Genomic DNA, 12,830 nt, shown 5'->3' with positions numbered 1-12,830 from the left:
AGGCACCCGGCTGTCCTGGTCAGAACGCTCCCGGCGCCTTCGGGGGCCTGAGGGGCAGGTGAGCAGCTGGGGCCTGGCTCTGGAGCTGGGAGTCTGTCCCGAGGCACATCCGGGGTGGGGGCGCAGCTGCCCCTCTTGGGACCCTAGCTGGGGGTGGGAGGCAGCCCAGAGAACCCCAGGAGCAGCTGTGCACCAGCCCCCGCGGGGAGAAGGGGGTTGCCTGCTTACCCAGCCTGCATCCCAGTAGCTGGGCCGAATGGGGGAGTGTAGGTGGGGTTGAAGCGGGGTGGGGGTGGGGGTGGGGGTGCAACAGGAAGTCCTAGGAGGTGGGGCGGAGCCCTGGGACTCGGTAAGTACCACCTAGGCCTCCCACTGGGCACACCTGGGGAAACAGTGCCAGAGGGGAAAGGGCTTGTCCAGGGTGACCCTTTTCCCACACCCAGGGGCTGTGGTCACCCCATGTCGCCCTCTGGAGCCCTGCAAGACCTGCAGGTCTGGGTGAGGGTCTCAAGCCACCTGCTGGTCGGGGGAGGCAGGGGTCTCAGAGTGTTGGGCCAGCTCTTCCTAACTCTCCAGAGAAGCCAGAAATCTGGGCTCGCGTGTGAAGTCTGCGTTTTTCAATGTTGGCAAAAACAAATCCCAACATACCAAAGCCTCAAGAATTGACAGACTTCAGACTTGGCCCACTGGCCACCGGCTCGAGGCCCAGTGGGTTCTGAGGGGGGACGGAGAGGGCCTCTTCCCTGCAAGCCGCACAGCCCCGGGACAGGGGCTGGGGAGGGGCGGGGGTGGGGTGGACCAGGCTGCCCCCTGTCCGCTGACCAGGTGTGTCACGAGAGTCACCCGCAGGTCTGGTTTCCCTGAGCGCCCACGGGGAGAGTAGGGGTTCCTTTACGGGGACCTCGCACCGCACAACCTGGAGGAGGTGCCTCCCAGTTCACAGGAACTGAGGCCGCTGGGCCCCGAAGCCCTGGGGCTGGGGCTGGGGCTAGGGGCTGCGGCTGGCCAGTCATTCCCTCCAGCCACCACCAGAGGGCACCACGTGCACACCCCTGAGGGCACTGGGGCCCAGGAAGTCAGGGGAGCCCCTGTCCACAGAGGTCTTGGGATACCCTGCCTGTCCTTCGTGCCCCCCAGCTGGACACGCTGGGCCCTCGGTCCTGGGCACCCATCTAAACTTCTCTGGTCCAAAGGATGTACATCCCTGCTTGTTCACTGGGCCACGTGGTTGTCACTGACAGTGTACATGGGTCCGGGGGTTCTGCCAGCACAGAAGAAGGTGGCAACGAGGCTGGTTCCTCTCCGGGGACGCTGCTGAGGCTGGGGCCTGATGTTGGAGGGCACGTGAGGGTGGTCCCCTGCTCGGAGTCTGTGTGTGTCCCCACCCGCACCCCAGCTGGGGCTCCGCCCACCTTCCTGCTGCACCCCTGGCGCCCACACACTTGGGGCTCGGGAACGACTGCTGGTTTCTTTGTCTAGACAGAAAGTGCGGGATTGTCCGCAGGCAGCGCCTTGGGGGACAGGAGGGGGTGGCATGTGGTGTGGAGAGGGGACCAGGCCCCCAGCGAGGGACGCTGCCCACGTGTGCTTTTAGGCGAAGCCCGACCAGCAAACAGGGCCGCTGGGCAGACGGCTCTGCATGTTTCCCTCCCTGAGCATTTGATGAGCACTGGCAAGTCTTCGGCCCCCTGTGCCCCTGGGGGCTATTCTTGGATGCAGCCGCTGGAGCTGCCTCAGTTTCCCTAGGGGCAGGACAGGAAGTCACCGGATTCAGTGATACCATCTTTGGCAAACGCCTGGAGGCTCAGGACCCGGTGTCTGTCTCAGGGTCCCAGTCGCTGAGGCAGAGGGGCAGGGCTGGGCGTGCCTTCATTCTGGGGCACAGGCTGCCCACCCCTTCCCTGGGCCCACCGCCCTCCAGACTGGGAGCCCTTCGAGGATGGGGTTGGGGCCTGCGCTGGAGGCATCGGCGGGGGGGGGGCGCCTCCCAAGTCCCAGCCTCGTTCCTCCCCCACTCCGGGGCCCTGACGAAGAGCATCTCTGTTGTACACCGGGGGCACCCCAAGGTCCCCTGGTGGCTGGCAGCAAGAGACGAATTTAGCGGTCTCGCCTGGCAGCAGGGGGCAGAGGTGAGGAGGAATGGGCCAGAGGTGTGGGGGTCCCAGGGGGAGTGAGGTCCACAGGGAAAGGAAATCCCAGGTCCGCCGAGGACCCCACCCTCGTCGCACAGATGCCAGGGAACTCAGGCCTGGGTGAGGGGCTCCCTACGTAAGGTCACTCTCCAGTCGGGGCTGGACACCGGGGCGCTGCCTGGCACAATGGCGCTCGTGCGGGCAGCCCAGACTGGGAGATGTCATCCCCCTTCCGAAGTCAGCGGCACATGTGGGCACTCGGGCCGCCACACAAGGCTGAGGGGACAGTCAGCATTGCTCGAGTCTGGCGGTGGTGAGCTCTGAGAACCCTCCCTGGCCCGGGGCCTGCCAAGACCCTGGCCTGGCTTTGTCTCCCTGGTCTCTTAACTATTTTGCCCTCACAGGGCCTCCAAACTGTGGGCTCCAGGGCTTTGGACCTGGACCCGCCCCAGCTGAGCAGGAAACATGGGCCATGTGTTGAGGTGCTGAGAGGCTGGGGAGGGGAGCTGCGAGCGGGACAGCAGGGCAAAGGCCTCGGGCCCAGGCCAGCTGGGCCTGCTGGAAGCTCCTGTGCCCAGAGCCCAGCGCTGGGGAGGAAGAGGTGGGGCAAACTGGGTGGGGAGGGACTGGGGCTTCCTTCCACGGGAAGTGGGAGTCCAGCAGCTTTGGGTAACAGACCACTCACTGTGAACTGACTTGGGGTTTTATTCCTGTTTGCCCAGGCTTGTCCCCAGCCCACCCCACCCCCACCACCTCTGGGTCTTCATCTACGCCCCCCACCCACCAGGTCCTCAGTATCCCTTCTCCTCACACCAACCAGGCACCGTCCTGCCTGAGGACCTTTGCACAGGCCACGACACCTGCCGGCCGCTCTGGGCTCCATCCTCCCCTCAGGTCCTGGCTCTGACACTACCCACTCTGCGAGGCTTCAGACATCCCCCCAACACCTCATCCCCTGTCCTGGCTCAGGTTGAGCTCACCCCCTTCTAACGGACACTACAATGTCTGCTAAACATCACATGTGCTGTGTTGACTGTCACCCCCCACCAGGGTGGCGGCGGCCTGAGAGGTTCACTTCTGAATCCCAGCCGCCATCAGGTGCCTCATAAGTATTTAGTGAATGAATGAATGAATGCTAAGAATGCTCTGGCCCAGGGCAAGTGGTGAGACAGGGTGGGAGGGACAGAGGCTGGTGGCCGCCTGGCCCAGGGTGGAGCCCGTGTGTTGGGGAGGAGTCTTCAGGAGAGGGGCTGGGACCCTCTCCTCCTCTGTGACTTGAAGGTCCAGGCCAGGTCCCTGGGGGAGGGATGCCATTCTGCCTCTCCAGGCCTGGTGGGTCCTGGGCTGGGCTGCGGGTGCACCTCCTCCCTGCTCTCAGCCGAGAGCCCTGGGGCTCTGGCGGCCTGCCTGGACTGACATCTTCCCAGGGCGAGCATGAAAGATCCCCCTTCAGCTGGAACACACAGCTGCCTGGGCGGGCCACAGCCTGGCACTGCCGACTCTGCTGCTTGCCCAGTCTCTCTCTCTCTCTCTCTCTCTCTCTCTCTCTCTCTCTCTCTCTCTCTCTCTCTCTCTCTCTCTCTCTCTCTCGCACACTCAGGGCAGACGGCGGACACAGCAGAGGTGGCCGCTGAAAGGACCCCCAGGGCTCAGGACAGCCTGCAGGGGGACAGGAGATGGCCCGGCTCAGCCCACCCATTGTTCAGATGGGCCCATCCCTCAATGCCCTTGAGTCCCACCTACTGTGCACAGGGACATGTCACATCTCCACCCTCATGGTCCTGACCTCCAGGTGGGTGAAGTCACCCAATATGATGTCAGGCCTGAAAGCGCTAGGAAGGCCAGAGGGTCCCTGGAGGCTAGCGGTGGTCTTCCATCCCTCTCCCTGTATCTCCAGGCCTTTCCTTATCTCTGCTCCCCATCTCTCCTTTGTGCAGGATGCGCTGGTTGAGCTGGGGTGGGGAGTGGAGGCTGGGAAGAATCCTGGGCCTGTGGCCTATGTCACCTGACGCCAGGAATCACTCCCCAGCCTGGCTCTAGCCCCAGAAGCAGAGCCTCGAGTGTTTTTCCAGATCTGGGGGCCTATGGGGCGGGGGCTGGCTGGAGGCTGAGCCCAAGGGGCAGAGAAATGGGGTAGCCCAACGGGGCTCACATGTGGGCATCCGGTGGGAAGGGGTGGCAGACCCTGGGTCCCCCTGTGACCCTGGGCACTTCCCCACTTTAAAGCCCACCAGCCTTTTGGGAGAGCCCCCCCGCCCCCCCACTGTACTTTAGGGCCTTGTTTGAAGGTGGGGATCCTCAGAACCCTTGGGTGGCTCTTCCTATTGGCCCAATTCGGCCTCAGTTTCCTCATATGCAGGAGGTGGGGGAGAGGGGGCCACGGTGGGACCTGGAGACTCCTGGCCTGACCCCACTTTGCCGCTCCCCACACAACACGTCTTTGTCCGGGGGCTCAAGTGACAAAGCAAGGGCTCGTGTGGCCTTTTATTATGGAAATTCTCAAACCTATAGAAAGGATGGAGGCTAGTATGGGGGCGGCTCCACTTCTCCGAGCCCCAGCGTCAGTGGTTACCGCCCCGCTGTGTCCTCTGGACAGAGGCGAACTGAAGCGCCAGGAGAAGGCCCCTCGTCAAGGTCGCGCGCGGCGGCGATGACCTTGGGCGCGTGCCTCTTTTTCGCGGGCCTCAGTTTCCCCTTCTGGGACTAGGCTTGATCGGATCTCCGAGGCCTCGAGCCGCGTGACCTTGGGCCGTCCCAGAGCCAGCGGCCTCAGTTTCCCGGGCGCGGGACCCGTGCGGGGCGCGCCAGGAGTGTGCGCGGGCAGAGGAGGGGCTCCCGCCCCCTCCCCTCCCCCGCGGCCCCGGCTCCGCCCCTCGCGGCTCCGCCCCGCCCTACCCCCGCCTCCCCCCTCCCTCGGGCTCGGGCCGGCGGCGGCGGCGGCGGCTCCGCTCCGCACTGCCCGGCGCCGCCTCGCCATGGACGCGCGCGGGGGCGGCGGGCGGCCAGGGGAAAGCCCGGGCGCGACCCCCGCGCCGGGGCCGCCGCCGCCGCCGCCGCCGCCGCCGCCGCCGCCGCCGCCCGCGCCCCCGCAGCAGCAGCAGCCGCCGCCGCCCGCGCCCCCTCCGGGCCCCGGGCCGGCGCCCCCTCAGCAGGCGCCCCGGACCGAGGCGGCGCCCCCGGAGGCGGCGGACGAGGGCGGCCAGCGGGCACGACTCCGCAGCCGAGACAGCTCGTGCGGCCGCCCGGGCACCCCGGGCGCGGCGAGCACGGCCAAGGGCAGCCCGAACGGCGAGTGCGGGCGCGGAGAGCCGCAGTGCAGCCCCGCGGGGCCCGAGGGCCCGGCGCGGGGGCCTAAGGTGTCGTTCTCGTGTCGCGGGGCGGCCGCGGGGCCCGCGCCGGAGCCGGGCTCGGGGTCGGGGCCGGCGGACGAGGCGGGCAGCGAGGAGGCGGGCCCGGCGGGGGAGTCGCGCGGCAGCCAGGCCAGCTTCATGCAGCGCCAGTTCGGCGCGCTCCTGCAGCCGGGTGTCAACAAGTTCTCGCTGCGGATGTTCGGCAGCCAGAAGGCCGTGGAGCGGGAGCAGGAGCGCGTCAAGTCGGCGGGGGCCTGGATCATCCACCCGTATAGCGACTTCAGGTACAGCCGCCCAGAGGGCCGGCCGGCCAGCGCGGAGGGGCACGGCGAGCGGACGCGCACAAGGGTCGTCCTGGGAGCGCTGTGGAGAGGGCGGGGCGGTGTGCCCCGCGGGTGACCTCGGGGCCCCTCGGTGACCTCGGGCGCGTCCGGGACCCGCCCCGGAATGACCTGGGCGCTCGAGGCGCCGCCCTTGGAGGGACACTGGGAGGCGCGCGCCCCCTCCCACGCAGCCTGACATTCCCCGCCCTTCGGGTGGGCGCACGTCACGGGCCGCAGGACCAAGGTCTGAGCGCGGAGGGGCGGAGAGGACGAATAGAGGGGAACGTGGGCGCCGGGGAGGCAGCGGAGCGGAAGGAAGGAGGAGGGAAGGACGCACCCCGTAGAGGCTGGCGGAGAAAGGGTTAAGCGGACACGCCGGGTCCCAGGGTCTCCACCTGCGTCCCACGCCGCAGGGAGGCGCGTTCCGGGTCCCCGGGCCTCGGTATTGCGCAAGGAGGGGACACTGTTCGTGCTGGTGTCCCCCGGCTGTGTCTACTCCGAGCCGCATCAGCTCCAGCGGCTGGGTGGTGTGCCCAGGTGTCAGTGGTGGTGATGTTGATGTGAATTCAGCTGGCTGATCCGTGGAAAGGCTCAGAGCAAGGCCCGGAGCAGGCTCAGCCGCGTGTGTTTGTGGTGTGCCCAGGTGTCAGTAGTTGTGTAGATGCTGATGTGAATTAAGCCAGTTGGTGCGTGGAAAGCCTCGGAGCAAGGCTGGAGCAGTGTCACGCCGCCGCGTATGTTTGCAGTTCCGTTCCCGGGTGAGCGCTGTGTGGCCTGGGAGTGTGAACGATGCACATCATTGCAGGCCGTGTGTGTGATCACGAACATGTGACTGCGGCGGGCAGGGGCCGAGTGCTCTGGGGGGTGTGTCTGCATGGCGGATCACTGGTGTGTGTTGGGGAGAGAGGGAGTGTGTGCGCATCAGCGGGCAGTGGGTGTGAGGTGTGTGCATGGTGTGTGTGTGAGGTGATGTGTCCGTGACTGGGGTGTGTGAGTTGGGGTGCAGAGGGTCTCCCCAGGCCTCCGGGCCACGATCTCAGGGTAGGCACGGTTTCAGCACCACGGACAGCAGTCCAGCGGCCTCCGAATCCTACGACGCCGCGGGTCTCGCCTCCCTCAGGCCTGAGGTCGGATTCCTGGATCCCCAGAGCTGGGAAAGCGGAGCTGTGGGACTCTGCCTTTCCCTGGCCCTCCATATCCCCTGTGCCTGACAACTGGGGAAACGGAGGCCCAGGGGCACACAACTCAGGAACGGAGGGTGGAAGAATGTCCAGGAGTCCAGCTCCTCACCCCCAGACCGTCCTGGGAGGTGAATGCAGCCTTGACCGGCGGCTTTGGGAGAGGCCGGGGGCCCAGATGGGGTGCCTCTGGATGGGCCCGACCGGCATGGGGGCTCAGCACCCCTGCAGATGGTTCCAGTCTGTGAAATGGGGATGAACTTGACTTCCAGGGCTCCCTGGCCCACCTGGCCCCTCTGTGAATGGGGGCTAAAGTCAGCTGGCTGGAAAGGGACGTGGGGGCCATGTGGGCAGGGGGAGGTGGCTGCAGAAAGTAGCCATTCCTCTGTCCCCTCCAGCACATCCGCCTGTAGCATCCAGGGCTGTGGGTGGCCCTGGGCTTCCTCTCAGCTACAGAAGGGGTGGGGGCTGCTGGGAGAAGGAGCTGGGCGTCCCCAGCCTTGTGCGCGTCCAGCACAGTTGCCCGTGGGTCCCTGGGCAGATACACTGTAAACTGGGGGTGAGCAACGGGATGGGGGTGAGGGAGGGATGAGTGGGGCCTGTAGCTGGGACTAGGTGAGCCAGTCAAAGTAAAAACCTTAAGACCCTGCCAAGCTGGGGTGCTGCGGGGCCTCTACAACCCCCCACGTTTTGGGAACCCTTCTAGACCCCTCGGATTCAATATGGAGACAGAGCCCCCAAGCACATGATCGGAGAAGTGCTTCCTGAGCCCCTCCTGGGCACAGCACCTTAAGAATATAGATCCAATCCTCATGTTAGATGTGAGGTGGCTGCCACAGCTACCCCAAATTTACATGCGAGGAGAGGGGGTCACGGAGAGGTAAAGTCGCTCGCCCAAAGCCACACAGCTAGTCCCCGGCAGAGCAGGGATTCATTCCTGGGCAGGCTGGCCCCTGAGTCTCCACTTTGGGACTGTCAGGCAAGCTGGCCCCTGGCCACGTCCTGTCCAGGCCAAGAAAAAGTGGGAGGAGAAAGGCATCCTGGGGATTGTTCAAGATAAGGGGGCTGCCCAGGGGGAGCCGTGGGTCATCTCTGTGTTCGTGTGGGTGTTAGTTTTAAGACCCATTTGTGGAGCCGTAGGGAGAGGCCTTTCTGGGTCTGCTTGTCCACACTTGGCTCCGTTTGTCCTCATGACCTGACGGTGCAGACACCATCCCCGCTGGTGCCCGGGTAAGCCCTGGACATGACTTAAAAGGGAAACTGGGCCGTGAGACCAAGGCTTCTCCCCCAGCCCCAGGTCCTGCCCAGGGCCGTGGCATCTCCACTTTCTTGAGCTGCAGCTTTGCTCGGATTGGCACGGCACCCATCTGGCATGGAGCACAGAGCAATTCATGTTTGGTCAACTGGGACAGCCTTGGTCACGCCTAGCTCCTCGGGCCACATGGGCTTCCAGGGAGGGCAGGCGTCTGCAGAGTCCTCGGGGAGGGGGGCTCTTGAGGAAGGTGACTGGACCGAGGCCGGAGGAGCGGGCTGCAGAGGGGCTGCGGCAGTCTGCGGCGAGGCCTGCGCCCGCTGTGCATGGCCTGGAGTCCTCTCCGGGCTTCCCTGCCTCAGTTTCCCCAAATGCGTGGTGCACCCCATTTCTCTCGTTCCGGTCGATGTCTGCGCCGCCCGTGCGTTCAGAAGCGGCCTTTTTTCCTTGATACGCTTACCTGCCTCTCCCCCCCCCCCACCTCCATGGCGTCCTGGGGCCTGGCACGTCGGGGGGGCGGGGCCCAGGATGGCTTTGGGAACCTGCCGAGGGGCACACATGGGTACCAGGCAAGGCCAGTCAGGTCGTGAGCCCCGTTTCCTGGCAGCTTTGGGACAGCCCCAGCCCTTTCTGAGGCATGTCTTCACTTCTCCATGGGGCCGTGAGTAACACTGCAGCTGGCGCCCGGATACAGATGTTCTAGGAGCTTCCATGGGGGCGGGGGAGGGGAGAAGCGTGTTCGAGGGACAGCAGGAAGGATTCAGGTTCAGGAGGGTTGCTTTTCCTTCTTTGCACCCTGAGGTCCATTTCTGAGTCAGAACAAGCATGAAGACCACCCCAGAGCAAAGCAGGGAGAGCGGCCAAGGGGCCAGCATGGAGGGTCACAGCCTGGGCCACTGCCTCCCGGAGGTCCTGGGGCCCTGGCAGGATCTTCTGCCCCCGCCCCCAAAAATGTATGACGAAGAAATACAGTTAACTCCTTCACCTGGCCACCCCGGGCTCTAGAGGCCAGAGAGAGGGCTTCGCGGGAAGGAAGAGAGCTCAGAGGGGAGGGTGTGGGTGGTGGTGCCCCAGGCAGCTAGGGCCCGGCTGCAACTCCCCACCGCCCGTTCTGGACAGTCCGCTTTTTCTGCCACTTCCTCCACCTCCTCAGTTGGTGGTCACTTGGTGGTCAAGGCAGCCGTGGCCGTGTGGGCGCGTGGGCAGGTCGGGGGGGTAGAGGCTTCATCTCCCTAGAGAGAGTGTGGGCAAGTGGCTTCCCACGGCCTTTCTTCCCGTTCCCGAGTCTGTAAGTGCTTCTGAGGTCTGACCTGAGTCTCTCCTGCTGCTGCTGCCGAATCTCAGTTCAATGTTTCCGAATTGTGTACCACCGGGAGGCCTGGTTTGTGGGGAAAAGATAAGTGGGTCCTTTTCCTGGCCCTCAGCGGAGCTTAGACAAAGCCAGGACAGGTGGATGCTGACCTGTATCTGTGTGACATCCTGTGGGGTCCCTGAGGGCCTGGGGTGGTGGAGGGGCTGGCCTGAAGACCCAACAGGGTTGGAGGACTTCTCCTGCCCCAGATGGCCCTACGGATTAGCGGGAGATCAGGATGCATCAGCTCATGAGAATAAACCCTGAATGATCCCAAGTTGGGGCGGTGGTGAGGGGCGGGGGCCAGGGTTTCCCCGGTTCTGAATCCAGCATGAAGGCACTCAGAGTGGGGATCGGTGGACATGCCCATTTCCCAGGTGGGAGGATTGAGGCCCAGGGCCCACCCGGCTGGGAGGAAGGACGCTCCATGGTCCCTGTGAGGGGTCAGGGGCCTGAGGTGGCCGAGGCCCCTCTCCTCTCTCCATTGGTTTCCTGCCAGAATTTGGAGTTTCTGGCCCCTGAATAAACTGCTTTAAAAAGTCACACCCCCCACACCCCCTGTTTCAACATCCATGACCTGGGGGTTCAGGGGGACACTGGGGGGCCTTCCTTAGCTACCCACTTGCTCAGGACAGACCCTGCCTCACTTCCCCCATCAGCAAGCCCAACCCACATGCAAAGAGCACAGGCTACCCCACTTCCTCCCTGGACGCCGCCCTCTGCCCCTCCCTTGCCTTCCGGCTGCCGGCAGGGGCATCCCAAGATTCACGTTCGTCCTTCTCACTTAAAACCTTCCATGGCCGTGGCCTCCATGGCCCTGCAGAGCCCGGCTCCCACCCCCTCTCACCCCTTCTCACCTCCCTTCACACCCCTGCTCCAGCCCCAGGCCTCCCGGCCGCCCCGGAAGGCAAACTCCACGCAGCCACGGGACCTTTGCACTTGCCGTTTCATCCGCCCAGGGTGCAGTGCCCGCACTCTGCCTAGCGGCCCTTCTCCATTATCCACCCACACGTCACTTCCTCTGAGAAGCCGTCCCAGCCCACCCTGGCTAAAGTGGCCCCTCTGAAGGATCCCACTCATTTATCTGTCTGTGTGGAACGCCTGTCTCCCCCCTGGGCTGGGGGCCCTGAGGGAGGGCCGGGTCTGTCTGGTCGCCACGTGTCCCCCAGGCCTGCACACAGTCAGCCCCACAGCCTGCCCTGTCTTGGGATCGCTCAGGAATCTTCCCCTGCAGGAGTCTCAGTTTCCCAATCCCTGACACCTGCCTGGGATCCGTAACTCACATCCGAGGGCTCAGGTCCTAATAATCCATCCCTAGCTCATCCTTAATCCCTGACCCCCCCTCCCTTCCCGGCCCCTAATCCCCTAGGATTTGCCCGATCCGATAGGTAATTCCTGGACTGCTTCCAGCCTGGTTCTTGGTTCTCTGACCCTGAAGGGAGGGAGCCGCTACCCTTGTTAACAGCGTCCCTGAGCAGCCACTTCAAGCTCCCGGGACGCCCCTGCCCCTCGGCCCTGCCCTGCCTGGTCCTGGAAGCATAGGGCTGCGTGTCAGCTTCTGGAATTGGAGGGGCCCCAAGTGCTGGAGACGGGAGGGTGACAGCATGGTCCTGAGCTGTGGCCTGGAGGGCTGGCCGCCTGGGTTCCGTCGTTTCACCACTTCCCACCTGGGTTTCTCCGTCTGCGCAGAGAGAAGGGTCGGGGCAGCTGCTGGAGCGGGAGCTGGGCCCACAGTGGGGGCCCCGCTGACATCAGAGCCATGTGGGTGTGGCGCCCGGGAGAGGGTTCCAGGCTCTCCTGTCTACAGGGCGCTGGGGGGCGTTGCCGCTGAGCCGCCGCACCCCACCAGGAGCCCCGGCCTTGCTGGTCTCTCGGCCCAGCTCCTGTCCTGGCACAGGCAGGAAGCGGGACCTGAGTGTTTCCCGACGGGGCCCGTTGTTTGTTAGGAAGGACTTTTCAATACGAGGTTTAATTACTGTCCCTGAAGGCCCTGGGTGGCTGAGGGCTGACTCAGGCCCCTGTAGGCCCCGACCCCGTCCCAGGGGTCTCTGGGTCCCAGGGGTCTCTGGGGCAGCCTGATGCGGGAGGGGCTGCCAAAGTTGGGCAGAGGAAGCATTGTGGCTCAGAGAAGGACAGTGATTAGCCCTGGGATGCACAGCCCAAGGGGGCGGGCAGGGCGAGGAAAGGGGGCGCTGGGGAGAGGGACCTGGATCCTCTGCCCCAGCCCTCAGTTTCCCCTCCTCCTACCCAATTCCAGGAGGACCAAGGGCCACAGGCCTGGGGGCGGCAGGCTGGCTTTCAGGTCTTTGCACCCCTCCCTGGCTGGGCCACCTCTCTGGTCTGTCAGTGGGGAAGTGTGGTGCCTGCACCCCCACCCCCCGCCCCCAGAACAAAAGGAGGGAACGTCTAGGACGAGTCGCCTGTGAAGGAGGAGGCCGTCTTCATCCTGGCCGTTTACGCTGTGGCTACCCGACCCTGGTAGTTTCTAGGCCCCCCGATTTAGATGGTTTCTAACCGCCCCCCCTGGGTTTCTAGGCTCGTGCCCCTGGCCTTCCTGCTTGCTTTGTCCCTGGGCGTGAGCGTCCACTGCCGTGGAAGCTCTGGTGGTGGAAATGGGGACTAGGCGGGTGCGGCCCCTCAGTCAGGTTGGGGCTGGGCCCCTGGGGGTCTTGAGGATGAGTAGATGCCCCACCTTGTCTGGATTCAGGCAAAGGAAGGTCTGAGCCCAACACCTTGTCTGGATTCAGGCAAAGGAAGGTCTTGAATTTGGAGCAGTCATTTGGGTTTTGCCCTTAACACTCACCCCAGATCATGTCAACCCTTTCAGCTCTCAAGGTCTCCATCCCCACACCGAGATGGGTTTCCCGGGCTCTCCCCATCATGGTTGGAGTCCCCATGGCCACTGGGAGAAGGCTCCAGTACATGTGGGCGGACAGAGCCAGGGGTGGGGGAGAACCTCAAAGCCTGCCACTCCCTGGGCTCCTCCCGGACAGACAGGAGACTGAGGTTCCCAGGGGCTGCAGGGACTTGCCCAAGGTCACACCTGCCAGTGGGCGGGAGCCCAGGCCTGGCTGCTGTCACCGCGGTCTTAGACGTTGGGTCCCTTCCAACCTTGGCTCTGGAAGACCAAGCTGCTGTGAACATCTTGTTACAAATCACTTTTTAATTGTTTTCTCTTCCTCTTGGATGATTTCCTTGGGATCAATTCCCCGAAGTGGAAGGCCTGGGTCACCCGGCAGGCGCG

At 64.5% G+C, this 12,830-nt stretch overlaps 1 protein-coding gene across 1 annotated transcript in view; it reads left to right on the top strand.

The window, feature by feature from the left end:
• The first annotated feature begins 5,107 nt into the window (after positions 1-5,107).
• HCN2 (hyperpolarization activated cyclic nucleotide gated potassium and sodium channel 2) overlaps positions 5,108-12,830 on the top strand; it is a 21,068-nt gene continuing 13,345 nt past the window's right edge. The window contains exon 1 of the mRNA XM_060145903.1: positions 5,108-5,766. Within this exon, the coding sequence (XP_060001886.1) occupies positions 5,108-5,766 (659 nt within the window). The remainder of the gene's footprint in view (positions 5,767-12,830) is intronic.

Source organism: Lagenorhynchus albirostris, chromosome 3, assembly GCF_949774975.1.
Source record: "Lagenorhynchus albirostris chromosome 3, mLagAlb1.1, whole genome shotgun sequence".
Lineage (NCBI taxonomy): Eukaryota > Metazoa > Chordata > Mammalia > Artiodactyla > Delphinidae > Lagenorhynchus > Lagenorhynchus albirostris.
The sequence above is the reverse complement of the archived record's forward strand: the minus strand, read 5'-3'. Positions and strand labels throughout refer to the sequence as shown.